Raw genomic sequence first — 22,791 nt, forward strand, 5'->3', positions numbered from 1 at the left:
CCCATGGTGTCTCGTTACATTTTAAAATCCATCACAATAAAAATCCTAGAGGCCTGCGATTTTTTTGTATTGGAACTGGTGCATACACCTACCCGTGGAGGGGATTTTATTTCCTTAATAAATAAAAAAGAGGTTGAATGGATGTTCCTCCTGGGAACCATTCAACCTCAAGGGTTAAATATTGAGTGTGACGTTAATGCTTGCTTATTTTAATATATTCGCCACTAGCCAATTAGCCTTTTATTATATTTTACCTGCTTGTATGTATTTGTTCTTACCTTGTGTTTCTATGGATGTGTCCATGACGTGCTATAGGGGAGGTTCTCCTGTTAATTTAAACTCTGTGGAATTCAATTACCAATCAACGCCCCAGACGAAGCATCACGGCGAAACCCGGGTCGGGCATTTCAGAGATTTTTAATATATGTTTTATAGCTGTAATTTTTGCTTTTATTAAATAACTTTTATCTGACCCTTTGGTGCGCATCCGTCCTACTCGCCAGTCTTTTTTGGAAGCTGTGGTTCATTGTCATCCAGGTGTAGAAGTGTTATATCTGTCGGATTGGTATTTGGGATTTCTCATGCCTAAGCGTCCTGATCCTTGCCTGCTCCATTTGCCCAGCGGTCTGTGAAGACTTCGCAGAGAATATTCCATGCATCTTACCAGTGAAGTTCTGTGAGTAGAATCTTGTTGCAGGCGTGCTAAGTGTCATTACATACTACGCTATAGTTCTCTTCTTTCAGCAGAGTCCTATTGAAGACACCATCTATTTTTCTACACGCATTTACTAACTGGAAATCCTGTGAGTATAATCTATTCACATGGTGCGTTAAGTGCTTGGAATTTGCTACACCATTGTGCGCTTTTTCATTACACTACAGGTTTCCATACCAGTGTCGGATTGTGAGGTTGGCATGTGTTCACATTAGTTGAAGATTTATAAAAGGAACTTTTATTCACACAAAAAAGATTTCTCTCCTGCAGCGCAATCCTTCCATATATCTTTATACAGCGGACTTTCCCCACATTGTCTTTGGATTCGCAGCGCTAGAGAGGATGAGTATTTTCTACAGAGACTTCATTTTATTTTATTTCTGCCCTGCTAGCTCAGCCTTTTCATTGCTTCCCCCCGCCCCTTCCTACCCTCCGCCCGCCCATCCTTTCCCTCTGTTCGCCTATCTACCAACTTGTTATTCTGCCGAGATCCCGCGTCTGCACACTCATTCCTTTGGCCGGCGCATGCGCGCTGCGATGCCCATACCTTGTACAGCATCACAGTAACTATTGCTCCCTTTAAGCAACGTCAAGAAGATTCTCTTGTGTGAACTCACCTCTCTCTCTCCATAATTCTTTGGCTCTGGCTGTCTCCTGTTTGCACGGGTCATGTCACGTATTGACATACTGTATGCACAGTGTGAATGTAAAAATAACATCTTTTTTTTTTTTTTAAGGCAGACAGTACTGGTGGCACAAAAAGAAAAAACATCTTGGGATGAGCGGAGGAGGAGTTGGAACGATGTGTATCAGGATGGGCATTGACGCTGGACTAGCTGACTATGCCCCTATCTCTCTCGCTCCCAGATTGGCACTTTTCTCAGGCTTGTGATATGCTTTTCAGCCCAGTAAGTCACGCTGAGTGAGTCTAACACATGTGGCTGTCAGCTCTTTCAGCTAGTCCATGGCTGCTCTGGCCTCCGCCCCCCCCCCCCATGATGACAGTATCATTACCAGTTACAAGTCAAGTTTGCTACTTCCACTATTTTCTATGTGAATATTTTGCTTGTGTGCTGCAAGAGGCAGATAACAAGTCAGCTTGAGGAAAGAGACGTAGACTCCTAAAACGTTGCAGGTGTTGTGCTTCATGCTATCTCCACCTCTATAGTAAACATCTGCTGATCCACTGAAGCGTGAAGTGATATGGACTTGGTATGACACTCTATGTGCATACTTTTTTTATACTCTGGAACATGTGTTGTTTTAAATAAGTGAAATTTTGATGAATTTGTATGTTTCTTCACATGACTTAGGCCCCATGCACACGACCGTTGTGTGCATCCGCGGACGTTGTTCCGTTTTCCATTTTTTTTCGCGGACCCATTGACTTTTAATGGAAAATGCACCGTTTGGCTTCCGCGTCCGCGATCCGTTTTTCCAGTCCGTTAAAAAAATAGGACCTGTCCTATTTTTTTCACGGACAACGGTTCACGGACCCTTTCAAGTCAATGGGTCCGTGAAAAATCACGGATGCACACAAGGTAGTCATCTGCATCCGTGATCCGTGTCCGTTTTTCCTATCATTTTCAATGCAAACTTGAAAAAAACGTTCACGGACCAACGGAAATCCGTTTTGCGGACCGCAAAAAAAAAAACGGTCGTGTGCATGAGGCCTTATTGGCTTGTGAAGGAGGGATAGACAGATCCTAAAAGTAAGGCTACTTTCACACCTGCGTTCGGGTGTCCGCTCGTGAGCTCCGTTTGAAGGGGCTCACAAGCGGCCCCGAACGCAACCGTCCAGCCCTAATGCATTCTCAGTGGACGCGGATTCGCATCAGTCTGCCAGCGTTCAGCCTCCGCTCAGCGAGCGGACACCTGAACGCCGCTTGCAGCGTTCGGGTGTCCGCCTGGCCGTGCGGAGGCAAGCGGATCCGTCCAGACTTACAATGTAAGTCAATGGGGACGGATCCGTTTGAAAATGACACAATATGGCTCAATCTTCAAACGGATCCGCCCCCATTGACTTTCAATGTAAAGTCTGGACGGATCCGTTCAGGCTACTTTCACACTTAGAATTTTTTCTAAGTTATAATGCAGATGGATCCGTTCTGAATGGATGCGAACGTCTGCATTATCGGAGCGGATCCGTCTGATGAAACATCAGACGGACCCGCTCCGAACGCTAGTGTGAAAGTAGCCTTAGGCTCAATTCACACCTGAGCGTTCTGAAAGGAGCGCTCTGTATGCGCGATTGTACGGACGTTTACAAGCGCGCATACAGAGACAAGTGTGCACACAGTGTCGCGCGTTCCCGAAAGTCTATGTACGGGAACGCGCGACAAGCGCCCAAAAAAACGCTCCTGTACTTGTGTGAGCGTCGGGCGTTTTACAGCGCGATCGTACGCGCTGTAAAACGCCCAGGTGAGAACCATTCCCATAGGGAAGCATTGGTTTCTCCTTGTTGAGCGTTTTACAGCGCGTAGGAACGCGCTGTAAAACGCTCAGGTGTGAATTGAGCCTTAGGAAGTGAGTGGTTGGATTGATTGATGCATCAGCAGTGATCCTGGTGCAGTCAGTGTGATTGCCTGTCTGAAACCTACACACTCAGACTACCATGCACCAGCTCTGTGATTGGTCGAGCAGCCTCTGCTAAGTGCTGCTCGTGTCCGCTATTTTATTTGTCCCCCAGTGCCAGACTTATGTTTGTCCCTCCTCATCCTGCATTTACAAGCAGTTCTGGCGGAAGGCAGTGAGGGGGTGGATAATAAAAGAAAGACTGTTTTCTGCTGCTGCCCCCCAAAAGGTGCAAGCCCCCTGTAAGGGGTCGCTCTAGGCACTGGACCTCCTATGCCTAGTGACAAGACTGGCCCTGCTGCTTTCTATCTACTGTACAATCCAACATCCTTGGGATATTTAATGTCAGATTTTGAGAGGTTTTGGCTTATGAATATTATTAAACATAATCACAAACCCTGTATCCAGTTTGAACTGCTACAGCAAATATTTGAACTCTATTCCCCCTTTTGGAGTACAGCCCATTTTACATTTTTTATGATGAGACTGTATGAATTAAAGGGGGTTTGCCAATATAGAAATGTATCCCCTATCCAAAGGTTAGGAATAACAATATGATTGGTGGGGGTCGGACTGCTGGAACCCCTACCACTCACGAGAATGGAGGTCCCATAGCCTCCTTTGAATGGAGCAGCAGATCAGACATGGACACTACTGCTCAATTCATTCTTTGTGGGATTGCCGGAAATACATTTATATGGGAGCACAGGACCCTTTTCTTGTAATCATGGGGGTCCTAGTGATTAGAATCCCCCCTAATCTGATACATAACACCTTTCCTGTGGATTGGGCATAAGTTTCTATCTTGACAACCCTTTAAAGGGAGTTACCTCCAAAATCAAGTAACTAACTGCTCTTTAGACAGTCTCCTCCAAGATTTCTCCCATGCGTTTCCAATATTTTGTCTGTATCTCTCGACCAAAATACATCAGACTCCCATTTATCATGGAAACCTTGGAAAGAAACCTGAAAACCCACCTCTTCAGACATGCCTACAACCTACATTAATCCTGCTGCCTCTATACCACCGTATGAGCAGCTTCTACCCTCAGTTTTAGATTGCTGGTTTATCTCTGTGTAAAGCCTCATTCACACATCCGTTCTCAAATTCGTGAAAAGGTGGTCAGTGATACCTCCGTGAAGGATCCGTGTTTGGTCCGTGTGTCTGTTTTTTGCTGTCTGTGTGTCATCTGTGTTTCATTGACACTGAACAGCTGAAAAATGATTTTCAAAGCATCTCTTCTTAATGATCCGTGAAACACGGATGGCATCCGTGTTGCATCTGTGGTTATCACTGACCCATAGACTATAATGGGCATGATGGATCCATGAACAAAATGGGTACGTGTGCTGTCCCTGGAGAACACGTACAGCACACATACGTGGAACACTGGCGTGTGAATGAGGCTTAACTCATGTCCTGTTTTTTTAGTAATGGGATCAAATTACTTACAAGTAAAACCAAGGCTGGAAGTTTCTCTTTGCCATCTTGTTATTCAAATAAAAGCAAATATTTGCAAATGTCACTACTTTACAATTGAGAAATTAAATCCTAAGCTGCTGATGACATGACTTGAAGTTAGATTTGATTAGCCCAATATTGAGGGTGTACTCCTTTTAGCCCTGCCTTAAGTAAACAACTTCAGGATACAAAAATGGACAGCGACTGTGTAGAATCTATTAGTTGGGTTCAAAGTGATCACCATGAGGAGCACAGGAGTCATTGTCTTTGCTGTTGTGGCATTTGGCACTTTCACAGGTATAACTCCTTCAGCTTTCTATTTCTTTTCTTTATATTTTATTGTATTGTTGTTGTCATTATTTCCATTATTATATTAGTCATTGTGTGCTTCATTTTTGCATTTATTATTTTTCAGTGTTTTTGCTCTTTGCACTGTTTATTATTTTGGATCAATTTGTTCAGTAATAATGTTAGAATATTGAAATATTAAAATGTGTTCTAGCTGTCTGTCAGTTCTCATACCATACCATATTATAGTATATTTATATTATTCAACCTGCATTATATCTCATTCTATTTTATCTTTATTTTATTTTTTTAGGTATTATCTGTTATCCGGTTGATGGAGAGACAGAGATTGAGGTACACTTTTTTATTTCAATGATGTAAATGAAAGTTATCATATAACCTCGTTACAGAGCTTCAATCATCAAAAATAATTCCATTGGAGGGAAACCGGGGACCCCCCCCTTGTATTGTGAGGATTGAAAGGGTCCCAGCAGTTTAACCACCACATTTCACACATGTATGGCATATCTAGTGAAAAATCTCTGGAAAACCTTTTAAATACTTTCTATGCTGGCCAGTGTACAGGATAAGATATATCCATACAATATTCCATAACTGAAGGGATGTCCGCTAATTAACAGAATGTTGCTACCGTGAAACCAGTCAAAAGTCAGACAGAAGTAAACTAGAACTTTTAGAAGTCACACTTTTGCCTGTGTTCAGAACAGCAATAAGGAATACGTGACCCCCATTCCATAGTCCAAATGGACAGACCGTCTTTCCCAATCAGGTATTTAGAAATATCCTACATATAACCCATACACATTTGTTGCTGGATTACTCCTTTCACACATAACCATAAACTGGTTATACCATGATTTATGTAAAAAATGAAAATCTAGCACATGACAATACCTTTCTAACAAAGCTGGAACCTCACATGGATCCAGAGATCTCCCCATTCACTGCTCCGATTGCTCTTCTAGATTATCTTCAGGCTGGCAGCTCAGAGGGTATGTCCTTTCTCTGGGCACGTGTCCTTTCTGCTGCAGCTCTCTCCCTGTAACTCCCACAGCTTCTAACAGAAGATACGGCTGGTGGCAGTTGAAGATTTAAAATGAGCATGTTCGACCATCTCAGTGAGACGGACAAAAATTAAGCAAAAGAAGAAACAGCAGGTGGCGCTGTGCATATACGTTTTATTGAATAACTCAGTGGCTATGCCAGATTTGTAATTAGATGCAATTATAAAAGTATTCACATCCAGATGCTGGTTTGAAAAATGTTGAATATGTTTTGTGACAAAACCCATTTAAATAGAAGGAGAATCTTCATGTTTATTTCATCTTTTTGTGGTTGCTACTTCCTAGTTGAGACAATTAGCTGAAAATGTTTGTTTTATTTTGTCAAAGTGGTACTTTAGATTCAAAGTGCTGCAGAAATGGTTTATGTTGCACTAGTTAGCTGTTTTAGAGCTGTCATTTCTTCTTAATAAGGCTACTTTCACACTCGCGTTTTGGCTTTCCGTTTGTGAGATCCGTTCAGGGCTCTCACAAGCGGTCCAAAACAGAACAGTTTGCATTCTAATGCATTCTGAATGGAAAAGGATCCGCTCAGAATGCATCAGTTTGCCTTTTTACAGTCTCCATTCCGCTTTAGAGGGGGACACCAAAACACTGCTTGCAGCATTTTGGTGTCCGTCTGACGAAACTGAGCCAAACAGATCCGTCCTGGCACACAATGTAAGTCAATGGGGACAGATCCACTTTCTATAACACGTCTTGGCTTTGTAAAAGATAATACATGACGGATCCGCACTAAAAGCGAGTGTGAAAGTAGCCTTACTTGTATTATGGAGTGATTTCTGGAACTTGTCATGTGTTTCACTTCAGTGTAGGTCTGAACTAGTGATAGAATGTAAGAAATATACCCATATTTGGCACATTGTCAGGGCTCCAGATGGCGACCAAAATGGTCGCCAATACGACTTAGAATTTACAAATGGCGACAAAACTTTTTAGTCTTGTCGCCATTTGCGACTAGACCCGCCGCAGCTCTGCAGTTGAATACAGCGGCGGGGCACAGGAGCTGATAGTTCTCTGGCCCGCCACCGATGTTCTTCTCAGCAGCGCAGTGGAGGAGTCTCTCCCTCCCCCCTGTGCTGCCGCCGCCACTAAGAAGAGAGACTGGAGGAGGAGGGGAGGGGCTGTGGCCACTGCGCCACCAATGAAGATAACTGACCTGTTAATACAAATACAGGAGGCGGGTGCTGTAATCAAATAGCCGGCACCCGACCTCTATGACAGGGAGCTGCGATCGGCGGCAGTTAACCCCTCAGATGCAGTGCGCCCCCACCCCCAACACCCTAGTATAATAAACATTAGTGGCACAGTGCGCCCCCCCCCCCAACACCCCAGTATAATAAACATTGGTGGCGCAGTGCCAATGAGGGTTAAATTTTTTTATTTTTATTAACTCACCTCCTCCAATTGATCCCGTAGCTGCCGGTCTCCTGTTCTTTCTTCAGGACCTGTCAAAGGACCTGTGGTGACGTCACTGAGCTCATCACATGGTCCATTACCATGGTGATGGTTCATGCGATCTACCATGTGATGAGCTCAGTGATGTCACCACAGGTCCTTTGACAGGTCCTGAAGAAAGAACAGGAGACCGGCAGCTACGCGATCAATTGGAGGAGGTGAGTTCATTATATTTTTTTTTAACCCTCAATTGACCTTCTACTAAGCATTCTGTATTAAAGAATGCTATTATTTTCCCTTATAACCATGTTATAAGGGAAAATAACACAGTGAATAGACTTTCATCCTAGCAACCATGCGTGAAAATCGCACCGCATCCGCACTTGCTTGCAAATGCTTGCGATTTTCACGCAGCCCCATTAACTTCTATGGGGCCTGCGTTGCATGAAAAACGCACAACATAGAGCATGCTGCGATTTTCACGCAACGCACAAGTGATGGGTGAAAATCAGCGCTCATGTGCACAGCCCCATAGAAGTGAATGGGTCCAGATTCAGTGCGGGTTCAATGCGTTCACATCACGCATTGCACCTGCGCAGAAATCTCGCCCATGTGAAAGGGGCCTAAGGGTGAATAGGACAAGGGTTCCAGCCCCTAAGGGGGCTAATAGTAAGTAAAATAAATAAATAAAAACACAAACACTAAGGCTACTTTCACACTTGAGGCAGTGTGATCTTTCACTGCCGGAACCGCCGATCTGAAAGTGACTGAAAGCATTTGTGAGACGCATCCGGATGCGGATCCATCTCACAAATGCATTGCAAGAACAAATCCATCTCTCCGCTTGTCATGCGGACAGACGGATCCGTCTTGTATCTTTTTACACATCCGGAAGGACGGATCCGGTATTCCGGTATTTTGAATGCACTAATCTGGCACTAATACATTCCTATGGGGAAAAATGCCGAATCCGGCATTCAGGCAAGTCTTCAGTTTTTTTTCGCCGGAGATAAAACCGTACCATGCTACGGTTTTATCTTTTGCCTGATCAGTCAAAATGACTGAACTGAAGACATCCTGATGGATCCTGAACGGATTACTCTCCATTCAGAATGCATGGGGATATACCTGATCAGTTCTTTTCCGGTATAGAGCCCCTGTGACTGAACTCTATGCCGAAAATGAAAAACGCTAGTGTGAAAGTACCCTAAAATATTACTTTTAAATCCCCCCTTTCCCAATTTTACATATAAAATATATAAACAATAAATAAATAAACATATCACATTTCGGACGCGTTGCGTCCGAAAAGTCAAAACTATTAAATTATTAAAAAATATCTCCTATGCGGTGAGCGCCGTAACAGAAATAAATGAATAAATAAAAACCATGCGATTCGCCATTTTTTAGTCACCTTGTCACCCCAAAAAATAGGATAGGACTGTTCTATTATGGGCCGAACGTTTCATAAAATGCAAAATGCACGCTGCTTTTTTTTGCTTTTTTTTTTTTTTTTGCGTGGTATTGAGTATCGCAATACTTTTTTATGGTGACGAAAGCAAATCAAAATTTTTGTATCGAAACAACCTACGCCGATCTGATCGACATAGCGTTGTCACGATACCAAATTTTGATTCGGTTTCGATTTGGCGACTAAAAATTAAATTTGGCTCCTAAATTTTTCAGTTCAGGAGCCAATGGCTACTAGGTATTTTTTTTAGTCTGGAGCACTGATTGTGCAAAGGTGACATAATTAGCGTTGTAGTCGAAGACAGATGCAGATATAGCAAACGTGTCACTTAAGGCTTTAAATACACACAGTTGCAGCAGACTTTAATTAGTTTTGAATGACTTTTGGTTTCTTAATTATCAATTTAAAGTTTGCTGCAACAGTGTATACCGTCTATACAACATGTTGAATGTCAAGTTACAGTCTGCTACATCTGTAATAATAAAAAGCTACACTTTTCCTGAATAAAAAAAAGAAGTTATACAGCAGCCTACACTAAAAAATCATCACTTAGGTCCTGTTATATGTGTATTTTCATTGCAATAATGCATTTTTGGTTTTGTTTGTATTAAGATATAGTAAAAACTGATTATATACATAAAACATGCTAGCAAAATAGGCTGAGTTCACACTTCAGTTATTTAGATCAGTTTTTGTCCAAAACAATGAGAGGGTCAAAATCACAGAATAGAGGCAATTCTTTCCATTATACCTTATCTCTGTTTAGGTTTCACTTGGGGTTTTGGCTTACAATAACTGATGGAAATAACTGATCGACTAATTGAAGTGTGAACTCAGCCATACTGATGTACTGGTTATAGGCAAAATCAAAACTACTGAACAAAAAAAACAGCCTTTTCGATTAGTATGAATGGGCAACATGGACAGTTTTTCTGTTAGATGATTTTGATAAACGAGACCCAAAGTGTTTTGATCATAGTATCTCGACAGAAAACATGACACGTAACTATACATACATTTCCTTTGTAAAATATTAAAGTAATAAGTTGTCACACAATTAAACCTTAATTTCGTTACAGCCTAATTGTGATTTGTACAAGCCCATACCAAAAATTGGGCTGGCCTGCAACCGAATGTTAAAACCAGTGTGCGGCACAAATGGTCAGACCTACACAAACGAATGTGAGCTATGTTCTGACAAATTGTAAGTCACATTTGCACATTAGGATATGTACCATTATTTTATGTGATAATCAAGATTTCTTTTTACTGGTGCTTGCAGCAGTTTTTAGCTTGCCGAATCCCTGCTGGGTCTCATTACAGTCAATATGCTCAGGCAAGAAAAGGTAGCATCTGGCTAGGCTGGATACGATGGTCTCCAGCAGACTGTTCCTCTACCGGAACAGCCTGCTGTAAAATTTTAGCACTAGTGTGCAACTAACCTTAGCCTATTATCCTGACTAACCATTATTAGGTACAAACTCAACTTCCCTCATTTTAAGGGCTCACTAACTATAACTTGTAATATTATTACACTCCAGAAATACATCCAGGCCCCTCTTGAACTCTTTTAGTGAATTCACCATCACCACCTCCTCAGGCAGAGAGTTCCATAGTCTCACTGCTCTTACCGTAAAGAACCCTCTTCTATGTTTGTGTACAAACCTTCTTTCCTCCAGACGCAGAAGATGTCCCCTCATCACAGTCACAGTCCTGGGAGAGATGGGAGAGATCTTTGTACTGATGCCTGATATATTTATACATAGTTATTATTAGATCTCCCCTGAGTTGTCTTTTTTCTAAAGTGAATAAACCTAATTTTGAAAATCTTTCTGGGCACTGTAGTCCACCCATTCCAGTTATTACTTTAGTTGCCCTCCTCTGAACTCTCTCCAGCTCTGCTATGTCTGCATTGTTCACAGGAGCCCAGAACTGTACACAGTACTCCATGTGCTGTCTGACTAGGGATTTGTAAAGTGGCAGGACTATGTTCTCATCATGGGCCTCTTTTGATGCAACCCATTATCTTATTGGCCTTGGCAGCAGCTGCCTGAAACTTAGTTTGCGGTTCACTAAAATCCCTAGGTCCTTCGTCATGTCAGTGTTACCCAGTGTTTTACCATTTAGTATGTACGGGTGACTTGCATTATTCCTTCCTATGTGCATAACCTTATATTTGTCAGTGTTAAACCTCATCTGCCAGTTCTCTGCCCAAGCCTCCAATCGATCCAGATCCCTCTGTAGCAGTATACTGTCCTCCGTGTTAATTACTTTACACAGTTTAGTGTCATCTGCAAAAATTTATATTTTACTGTGCAAGTCTTCTACAAGATCATTAATAAATATATTGAAGAGAATAGGGCCCAATACTGACCCCTGAGGTACCCCACTAGTGACAGTGACCCAATCTGAGTATGTACCATTAATAACCACCCTCTATTTTATATCACTAAGCCAGTTACTTACACACATACAGACATTTTCCCTCAGTCCAAGAATTCTCATTTTATATACTAACCTTTTATGTGGTACAGTGTCAAATGATTTGGAGAAGTCCAGATATACGTCAAGTTTAGAACTTACCTCCTCATAGAAACTGATTAGATTAGTTTGACATGACTGATCCCTCATGAAGACATGCTGATATGGCATTATTTGCTTATTTTCATTGAGGTACTCCAAGCAGGGCCGGCGCCACCTGTAAGGCGACCTAGGCAGCCGCCTAGGGCGCAATTTAGCAGGAGGCGCCGGCCCCGTGCGGTTTAAAAAAAAAGCGTTGGCTGCCGCACTACCCGGGCTGGCGCGTCTATGATTGTGGACCGCCCGGGCGCAGCCTTAAGAGAGGGACTGACAGGAGGGAAGCGCCTTTAATGTAGTGTGGCCAAACTCTGTTCGGTCCGCGGTACAGGAGCATTTGTTTTCTGTACCCGGCCGGACTGACAGGAAGTGCTCACTTAGTGTGCACTTCCTTTCAGTCCGGCCGGGTACAGGAAACAAAAGCTCCTGTACCGCGGACCGAACAGAGCTCGGCCACGCTACACTAGAGGTGGGGGGGAATGACAGTGACAAGGGAGGGAGTGGGGGGGGGGGAGAAGAGAGTGACAAGGGAGTCCCCAGAGCCAGACCAATAGCCAGACTGCAGCCAGAGACCAGATTATCTTATTGTCCTGGTGGTAAGTAGACAATGCAATATGTTTATCATTTAATTGTTTAGTTATTAATACTACATTGGAAACTAATTTACCTCACATTAAAAGGACACTATAGTCCCAGAACCACTACAGTTTAATGTAGTGGTACTGGTGTCTATAGCCTGTTCCTGCAGAGAAAAGACACTGTGCAGTACTGGTGTTAAAGGAGCACTATAGTGCCAGGAAAACAAACTCATTTTCCTGGCACTATATAGTTATTAGAAGTGGGGCACCCTCGTGTCCCCCTCCCACTGGGCTGAAGGGGTTAAAACCCCTTCAGCCACTTACCTTTCTCCAGCGCCGGCACTGGGAACTCTTCTCCACGAACCTCCTCTTAGCTGCGAATGCGCATGCGCACGCATTCAAAACTATGTTCCGCGTCTTCCTACTGTAATTTTCACAGTGAGAATCACGGAAGCACCTCTAGCGGCTGTCAGGGAGACAGCTACAAGAAGCTTGATTAACCCTAACATAGCAGTTCTTTTAATTAAAATGCTGAGAAAGGGGTGGAACATATGTGATGTCATGATATGGGCAGATTATCTGATAGGGGGGGAGGGGGCGGCAATTTTTTATCTTGCCTAGGGCGGCAAAAGTCCTTGCAGCGGCCCTGACTCCAAGATAGCATGTCTTAGAAAACCTTCAAACAGTTTACCCACAACAGATTTTAAACTTACCGGCCTATAGTTTCCAGGCTCTGTTTTTGGACCCTTTTTGAATATTGGCACCAAATTTGCTATGTGCCAATACTGTGGAACAGTCCCTGTCAGTATAGAGTCCTTAAATATCATAAATAAGGGTCTGGCTATGACATTACTTAATTCTCTTAGGATATGGAGGTGTATGCCATATGGTCCTGGCGATTTGTCTATTTTAATCTTTTTAAGACGCCGCTGTACTTCTGCCTGGGTCAGACAGGGCACTTTTAATGGGGAATTTACTTTTACATTCTGCATTTCATCTGACAGTTTATTTCCTTTAGTGAATACAGTGGAGAAAAAAATATTTAACAGCTTTGCTTTCTCCTCATCGCTCTCTGCAACTCCCCCCTTCATTACTCTGTAAAGCGCCGACCCCTTCAGATTTATACTTTTTACCATTTATATAATTGAAGAACATTTTAGGGTTAGTTTTACGCTCTTTGGCAATTAATCTCTCGGTCTCTAGTTTGGCTGCTTTTATTTGTCTTTTACATATTCTATTTTTTTCCTTTTAGTTTTTCAATGCTTCCTTGCTCCCCTCCTGTTTTAGTGATTTAAATGCTTTCTATTTGTCATTTATTGCTTTCATTACAATTCTGTTCATCCACATTGTTTTTTTTCTTGTTCCTTAACCTTTTATTCCCATAAAGGTATGTACCTCTCACAATTAGATTTTAGGATGCTTTTAAAAATATCCCATTTTGTGGCTGTATTTTTATTTTTGAGGACTTTGTCCCAGTGCTAGGCCTAAGGCCTCTCTTAGTTGACTAAAATGTATCTTTTTTGTAGTTTGGTATTTTTGTTCCTCCCTGAAGAAACACTCTTTTGAATGACAATTGTAAGGTTATTACTTTATGGTCACTATTTCCCAGGTGTCTCCCAACCTGCACATCTGTTCTGTCAGATCTATTGGTTAATACTAAGTCCAGTGTTGCCGTCCCTCTAGTCGGGTCCTGAACCAGTTGGAAAAGGTAATTGTCTTTGGTTATTGGCGAGAACCTGTTTCCTTTATGAGATGTACAGGTTTTAATTTCCCAATCTTTATCTGGGTAGTTGAAGTCCCCCACAATGGAGAACTCATTATGATGTGAAAACCAGATGTAATTTTAGGTCAAAGTTATGCAGAAATGTAGAAAGTTCTGAAGGATTCATAAACTTTGAAGCACTACTGTATTGACACTGTGCTTATTCTTTAATTTTTTCACAGGAAGTTAAAAAGCAAAATCAAGATCAAGCACAAAAACAGCTGTGTTAAGGTAATTTTTTTTACACATTGTAAGGGTTTATGCAATGTAGAAAATTCCTTTTATATGCCCCATTAGGCAATTCTGAGTTAGGAACATACTTCTCTGTTGAAGACTCATCAATTGGACATAGTGGAGAGTAATGGTATAATGCTGATTTGACCTGTGGAAGCTCTGCAGGGAAATTGAAAATGTATTGCCAGATTTTCCCACATATTACAGCTGAAAGCAGGGAGTACCAACAGGAGGACATTTTATTATCAGCATATTGTCAAGTAACCCTCCCATCAAGTAGGTATAGTATTGGATTTCATCTTAAAGATAATCTATCAGCAGTTTCACAGGGTCCTATCTGAGGGCAGCATAATCTGGTGATAGATACTCTGAAAAAATACTGGGTCATTGAGCTGACCAAGTCATTTTGCTAAAATCTGTATTGAGCTGAGCACTGGAGTCTGTTCAATACAGAGCACAAGCTCATATTCATGATGACCTAGTATCCCTATTGAAATCTATGGAAGGCAGACATCATGCGGCTTTCACCGTAATTCAAGTTCTGTCATGTGAACGGTTTTATAAGAAAAGTCACTATTGGACTTTTAAAGAGGTTTTCCAGGGACCAACTTATTGGTGATCTGTGGAACAGGATACTCGAGAAGGCCACTATGCAGCGTACAGAGCTGTGGTGTTCTGGCTCCGCATTGTTTACTGCTGGAAGCAGAGCTGTCGGCCAACACGGACCATTCAGGGATCCTTCATGCACAGCTTCACGGATGAAACTGCTTTTTTTCATGGATGTGACACTGATACGGAAATGTGAACGAGGCATTATTCTTATTGATAGGTCATCAGTAGGTTGATCCCAGATAACACATTTAAACTGATTTATTCCATCACAATGTACGTGTGACCATAACAGGCGAATCCCTTTCTGTTGTGTACCATTGTTTGATACATTACACTGGCAGGGGGATAGCAGAGGAGCCGCAATATGTTCATGACTTAGAGAAGCAAAATGAGCCAACCCTTTTAATGTTTTTATGTTAGAATTTAAATTTTATGACGATTTGTGTTCACGTTGTTTTGTATTTCTCTTATTTTCTCTGAGGACGATTGCCAAGAATATGGAACAGTATGTACCATGGAGTCTAATCCAGTCTGTGGATCTGATTCTGTTACCTATGACAACAAATGTAGCTTTTGCAATGCTAAGACAAGGTGAGTGCTTCAGAGGTGTAAGGCCAGAGAAGTCCGCCAGAGGGCATCAACACATCTTAGTCATTCTAGACTATGCCACTCGGTACCCGGAGGCGGTGCCACTGCGACATACCTCGGCCAAACTCATAGCTAAGGAGTTAATGGAAATGTTTTCCCGAGTAGGACTACCTAAAGAGGTTCTGACCGACCAAGGGACCCCTTTTATGTCCAAGGTGATGAGGGAACTCTGTAAGTCGCTGCACGTAAAACAACTACGGACGTCCGTTTACCATCCGCAAACGGACGGTCTGGTATAAAGGTTTAACCAAACATTGAAAAATATGTTGAAAAAGGTAGTGTCTAAAGATGGAAAGGACTGGGACCTTCTTCTGCCCTAGCTCATGTTCGCAGTGGAGAGGTACCCCAGGCCTCTACTGGGTTCTGGCCCTTCGAACTGCTATATGGCAGACACCCTCGCGGTCTCTTGGATGTGGCCAAAGAGGCGTGGGAACAACAACCCACCCCACATAAAAGTGTCATTGAGTACATTACCCAGATGCAAGATCGGATAGAGACAGTGTTGCCTCTTGTTAGGGAGCATATGGAGACAGTTCAGCGTGCCCAGAGTCGGGTCTATAATCGGCAGGCTCTGGTCCGGATCTTTAACCCGGGTGATCAGGTTTTGGTTCTGGTGCCGACCGTGGACAATAAGTTCCTGGCTAGGTGGCAGGGGCCCTACGAGGTACTCGATAAAATTGGAGATGTAAACTACAAGGTACACCAGCCAGGGCGGTGAAAGCCAGAGCAGGTTTACCATGTGAATTTACTCAAACCGTGGAAAGATAGGGAAACCTGTACAGAAGACAGCCCATGGCTGGGTTTTCTAGGAGAAGAGGTACTGGCCCCTCTATCTGATGCAAGAGAGGTGGCTACCACAGTAAAAATTGCTGACAGACTCTCCTCTAAACAGACTCAGGAGGCCAGGGAGTTCATTAGTCAGAACACGGATGTGTTCTCGGACCTCCCTGGGCGCACTTCCATAATCCAGCATGACATTGTCACTGAGCCTCAGGCAAAAGTCCGATTAAAACCATACCGTGTACCGGAGGATCGGCGACAAGTCATATCGGAGGAGGTGCAGCTAATGTTGCAGCTAGACGTCATTGAGGAGTCAAAAAGTGAGTGGGCCAGTCCTATAGTATTGTTACCCAAGCCGGACGGGACGTTGCGACTTTTGAAAAATGAATGAGGTTTCCAAATTCGATGCCTATCCCATGCCCCGGGTGGATGAGCTCATCGAGAGGTTAGGACAAGCCTGGTATTTTTCTGTTTTGGACCTCACAAAAGGGTACTGGCAGGTGCCCTTAACGGAGGCTGCCAAAGAGAAAACTGCCTTCATCACGGCTGAGGGGCTGTATCAATATAAGGTCTTACCCTTTGGTCTGCATGGCGCCCCCGCCACTTTTAAGCGACTAATGGACATTGTGCTTCATCCACATCGTCAGTACGCTTCGGCTTACCTGGACGATATTGTCATCCACAGTACCGACTGGAAAAGTCCCCTGCCCAAAGTGCAGGCTATAGTGGACTCCCTTCGGAAAGCTGGCCTAACCGCTAACCCCAAAAAATGTGTGATATGGTTAGAAGAGACTAAGTACCTGGGGTATGTCATTGGGTGCGGAGTCATCAAACCCCAAGTGAACAAAATAGAAGCGATATGGAATTGGCCCCGACCTGTTACCACTAGGCAAATAAAGTCATTCCTGGGAATGGTGGGCTTTTACATAAGGTTTGTTCCCCACTTTGCTACTCTAGGGGCACCCTTGACAGGGCTCTTGAAGAGACAAAAATAAGTTATGGTTCGCTGGGATGATCGGGCGGAAGAGGCTTTCTCCGCTTTGAAATCAGACCTGTGCGGGTCCCCGGTTTTGATGACGCCCGACTTCAAAAGGGAATTTATAGTACAGACCGATGCCTCTGAAGTAGGCCTCGGTGCTGTACTGTCTCAGGAAGTCAATGGGGAGGAGCATCCCGTTGTCTTCCTCAGCCGTAAGCTCACCCCAGCCGAGACCCGGTATAGTATAGCGGAGAGAGAGTGACTGGCTATCAAGTGGGCACTAGAATCTCGCCGCTATTATTTATTGTCTGGTCTCTAACATCATGTCCTCTATGTATCTAAAATTGAACTTCTTGTCCTTCCCCCATCTACTAACTCACCTAAACTTGATATTTTAATTTCGGTCTGCAGCACTATCATAAATCCTGTGCAACATAGCAACATGCCCGCTGTCTTGGGGCCACATTTGACTCTGATCTTTCCTTTGTTCCCCATTTTCAATCACTTACACGCTCTTGTCTGCACCTCAAGAATAACGCCAGAATCAGTCCTTTTCTTACGGTGGAAACGGCAAAAACTCTTCATTCTCGTCTTGACTACTGCAACGCATTACTAATTGGTCTCCCTCTCACTAGACTCTCCCCCCTTCAGTCTGTCCTAAATGCTGCAGCCATGCTCATCTATCCATCCAACCGCTACACTGATGCTGCTAGTCTGTGCCAGTCACTTCACTGGTTGCCCATCCACCACAGAATACAGTTCAAACTTCTCACCCTCACCCACAAAGCTCTCCACAGTGCTGCACCTCCATACATCTCCTCCCTCATCTCCATCTACCACCCTAATCGTGCTCTCCTTTCTGTTAGCGACCTAAGATTAATAACCTCCATAATTCGTACCTCTCACTCCTGTCTCCAAGACTTTTCTCGAGCTGCACCTACTCTCTGGAATACTCTGCCCCGGAATACTAGGTCAATTCACAACTTCTCCACCTTCAAAAGTGCATAAAAACACATCTTTTCAGGCAGGCTTATCAAGCTATCAATACGATAGAGAGCTCACCGGAGCAAAGCTAAGTCTGCTATTCCACTCAATAGGTTTAATAAAAAAACACATAAAACACAGTGGCCAGCTGTTAAATAAAAATACAATACCTATTTAATATACCATATACAATTATAAAAACATAAAATCCACTAATTAATAATCAAACATCTTTAAATGTAAATTTCTCCGTATACATATTGTGGATGATCACAGATCTTTTCCCCTCTGGGGTACTCCGCATATGGACAGTTATTGATTAAACTTGGATGTCAAATGGCAGTGATAGCGGTTTAAATCCAGAGATGCAGATAACTGCTCTTACCGACCCATACGTGAAAGATGAAATTTCAGGTCACGTCTGACCGGTCGGGTCCCGTTGGCAGTGTCCCGCTGGATGGATTTCGGCTGGTCTCCTTCGTGTAAGTGTCGGCACTGTTAGCTGCGCTGTAAGTTCTTGCGCATGTCTCTTTGCGATGCGGAGACGCCCTCCGCATCGCAAAGATACATGCTCAAGAACTTACAGCGCAGCTAACACTGCCATTTGACATCCAAGTTTAATCAATAACTGTCCATATACGGAGTACCCCAGAGGGGAATAGATCTGTGATCATCCACAATATGTATACGGAGAAATTTAAATTTAAACGTATACGGGACATTTTTTACTCACTATCAGTGCGTGAGCTCCCCACCAGTGAGGTATAAAGGGACTGTGTTATACATTTGCAATATTAATTAGTGGATTTTATGTTTTTATAATTGTATATGGTATATTAAATAGGTATTGTATTTTTATTTAGCAGCTGGCAGCAGTGTCTTATAAGCTTATCAAGCTACCTAAAATGACTTTTCCCAGACTAAACCTTTCCCCAACCAGCTTCTATGGCCTAAACTTAATTCTCTAGTAGTCCCAAACCCGAAGCAGATCGACCGGCACCACTCCTGTCAGTTCAATAATGGCTTAAATCCTACTTATCACAATCAACTACCTTATGTGTCACCCCAATTCCTCATAGATTGTAAGCTGTAATGTGACACAGTGAGAGGTTTGGTCTGGGAAAACAGGTATTTTCCTCCCAGCATGTGCTGCTGGGCTGATTTACCGCCAGGTGAGATAAAATACTGGACTGGATTTTAAATGCCGGTCCAGGTTTTGGCAACCCCTGGCTGTCCTTAAATAGGCAGCTGGGCTCAGAAGCCAGGTCTCTGTGTTGGGATCTGGGAGCCTTGTGTCTGGATGAAGGCTTGCTACCTGTTTGGCATGAAAACAGGTTGGTGCTGCTATCAGCAAGGACTCTTTGAGGCAGAATTGCCGCATGGTGTGAATAACCACCAACACCGCAAGGTGACTTTTTATTTGAATATGACTGTTTTGTCACTTGCCTAAAGTGTGAATAAAACACTGAACTGTTTGATCAAAAGAACTTGTTGTTGCCTCTATACTGCGTCCGCTAATCCTGTCTACCAGAGCGAGTCCCCACAAGGGGCAGACACAGACAGCAGAGTACCCCTGTGCAAAGAATGTGCCCCCACAGTAACAGTGCTCCCTAAAGTCCCATCAATAGAAATAATTTGCCAGAGTGCACTCAGTGTTAACAGTGCCCCCGATAGTAATTATATTCCTATTATGCCCCTATAGTGCTCATTAATGATGGACGAACATCGGCCAGGATGTTCGCGAACCGCGCATTCGCATCTCGCCCATTAACTTTAATAGCAGGCGAACCTGAAAACCTTCAGGTCATATTTGCAGCCACCAAATAAAAACTATAAGTGCACAAATAGTCCCACAAAATGGACAGTGACATACCAGAGGGGGATCATTGTAAAAAATTCCCACAAAAAATATGTATTTTAACCACCTCAGCCCCTATAGCTTAAACACCCTTAATGACCAGGCCACTTTTTACACTTCTGACCTACACTACTTTGACCGTTTATTGCTCGGTCATGCAACTTACCACCCAAATGAATTTTACCTCCTTTTCTTCACACTAATAGAGCTTTCATTTGGTGGTATTTCATTGCTGCTGACATTTTTACTTTTTTTGTTATTAATCGAAATTTAACGATTGTTTTGCAAAAAAATGACATTTTTCACTTTCAGTTGTAAAATTTTGCAAAGAAAACGACATCCGTATATAAATTTTTCTCTAAATTTATTGTTCTACATGTCTTTGGAAAAAAAAATGGTTTGGGTAAAAGTTATAGCGTTTACAAACTATGGTACAAAAATGTGAATTTCCGCTTTTTGAAGCAGCTCTGACTTTCTGAGCACCTGTCATGTTTCCTGAGGTTCTACAATGCCCAGACAGTACAAACACCCCATGGGCATAGTGAGTTCGTAAAACTTTTTATTTTTTGTCACAAGTTAGCGGAAAATGATGATTTTTTTTTTTTTTTCTTACAAAGTCTCATATTCCACTAACTTGTGACAAAAAATAAAAACTTCCATGAACTCACTATGCCCATCAGCGAATATCTTGGGGTGTCTTCTTTCCAAAATGGGGTCACTTGTGGGGTAGTTATACTGCACTGGCATTCTAGGGGCCAAAATGTGTGGTAAGTAGTTTGAAATCAAAATCTGTAAAAAATGACCGGTGAAATCCGAAAGGTGCTCTTTGGAATGTGGGCCTCTTTGCCCACCTAGGGTGCAAAAAAGTGTCACACATCTGGTATCTCTGTACTCAGGAGAAGTTGGGCAATGTGTTTTGGGGTGTCATTTTACATATACCCATGCTGGGTGAGAGAAATATCTTGGCAAAAGACAACTTTTCCCATTTTTTTTATACAAAGTTGGCATTTGACCAAGATATTTCTCTCACCCAGCATGGGTATATGTAAAATGACACCCCAAAACACATTCCCCAACTTCTCCTGAGTACGGCGATACCAGATGTGTGACACTTTTTTGCAGCCTAGATGCGCAAAGATGCCCAAATTCCTTTTAGGAGGGCATTTTTAGACATTTGGATCCCAGACTTCTTCTCACGCTTTAGGGCCCCTAAAAAGCCAGGGCAGTATAAATACCCCACATGTGACCCCATTTTGGAAAAAAGACACCCCAAGGTATTCAATGAGGGGCATGGCGAGTTCATAGAAAAAAAAATTTTTGGCACAAGTTAGCGGAAATTGATTTTTTTGATATTTTTTCTCACAAAGTCTCCCTTTCCGCTAACTTGAGACAAAAATTTCAATCTTTCATGGACTCAATATGCCCCTCAGCGAATACCTTGGGGTGTCTTCTTTCCAAAATGGTGTTATTTGTGGAGTGTTTGTACTGCCCTGGCATTTGAGGGTCTCCGCAATCATTACATGTATGGCCAGCATTAGGAGTTTCTGCTATTCTCCTTATATTGAGCATACGGGTAATGAGCTTTTTTTTTTTCGTTCAGCCTCTGGGCTGAAAGAAAAAAATGAACGGCACAGATTTCTTCATTCGCATCGATCAATGTGGATGAAAAAATCTCTGCCAAAAAAAGAAAAAGGAGGGGAAAGGCGTCTGCCAGGACATAGGAGCTCCGTCCAACATCCATACCCACTTAGCTCGTATGCCCTGGCAAACCAGATTTATCCATTCACATCAATCGATGTGGATGAATAAATCATTGCCGGGATTTTTTATTTTTTTATATATACAAAGTGTTTGCCAAAGCATATGAACACCGCCACCTCCTCAGCTCATATGCCTCGGCAAACGTATCTTTTACTGCAGAGGAGAAATCTCGTCTTGCAGCGCCGCATACACTGACTTTTGTGTAATCTGACAGCAGCGCAATGCTTCTATCAGAATGCACATCAGTGCTGCAGCTAGTCGATCGGTTGGTCCACCTGGAAGGTAAAAAAGAAAAAACCAGGCCGCAACACAATACATTTTATTAACTTTTTAATAACTTTTGAACAGAACATAAACTTTTTTTTAACTTTTTGAACTGAAGGTAACTTTTTTGCTTACCTTTTTTTTTTACCTTTTATAGGACAAACCTCTCCTTCCCCATGGGACAATGTGCAAAGCGCAAATCGCCCAAAGATGTGGCGAAGTACATTATGCACTTTATCCCAGGTGAAAGGAGAGGTTTGCAGCAGCTGTGAGTAAAAGGGCCCTAATAGCCCTGTGTGCCTGTCCTGTGAGATGCAATCCCTATGCTAATTGTACCTGTGTGTGGTACTTCCGGAAACACTCTCCAAAGCATAGGGCAGGGTGGTCAGGACAGTCAGGACAGAAATAGCGGGTGTCACGCCTTATTCCACTCCTGCTACAGACACAACATCTTTTTCGGGGTGACGGTTGGGTTGAGGTACCAGGAACGACACTGGGGAAATGTCGCTCGTGTAGACGGCTAACTACACTGGTGGATGGGGCCACGGAACCTTCTGGATACAGGAGGTTCTCGATGATCTCTTCCTGAAATTTGAGGAAGGATCGTGTTCTCCCAGCCTTACTGTAGAGAACAAAACTATTGTACAGAGCCAATTGAATTAAATATACAGACACCTTCTTATACCAGCGTCTGGTGCGTCGGGAAACTAAATACGGAGACAACATCTGGTCATTGAAGTCCACCCCTCCCATGAACAAATTAT

General features: G+C 42.9%; 1 protein-coding gene across 1 annotated transcript in view; it reads left to right on the plus strand.

Moving 5' to 3' along the window:
• The window catches only part of LOC120981085 (double-headed protease inhibitor, submandibular gland-like), a 45,703-nt gene that overhangs the window by 5,361 nt on the left and 17,551 nt on the right, over positions 1-22,791 (plus strand). Inside the window, exons 2-5 of the mRNA XM_040410604.1 lie at positions 5,353-5,393; positions 10,070-10,194; positions 14,090-14,138; positions 15,235-15,344. Coding sequence (XP_040266538.1) covers positions 5,353-5,393; positions 10,070-10,194; positions 14,090-14,138; positions 15,235-15,344 — 325 coding nt within the window. The remainder of the gene's footprint in view (positions 1-5,352; positions 5,394-10,069; positions 10,195-14,089; positions 14,139-15,234; positions 15,345-22,791) is intronic.

The sequence above is a fragment of the Bufo bufo genome, chromosome 1 (assembly GCF_905171765.1).
Source record: "Bufo bufo chromosome 1, aBufBuf1.1, whole genome shotgun sequence".
NCBI lineage: Eukaryota > Metazoa > Chordata > Amphibia > Anura > Bufonidae > Bufo > Bufo bufo.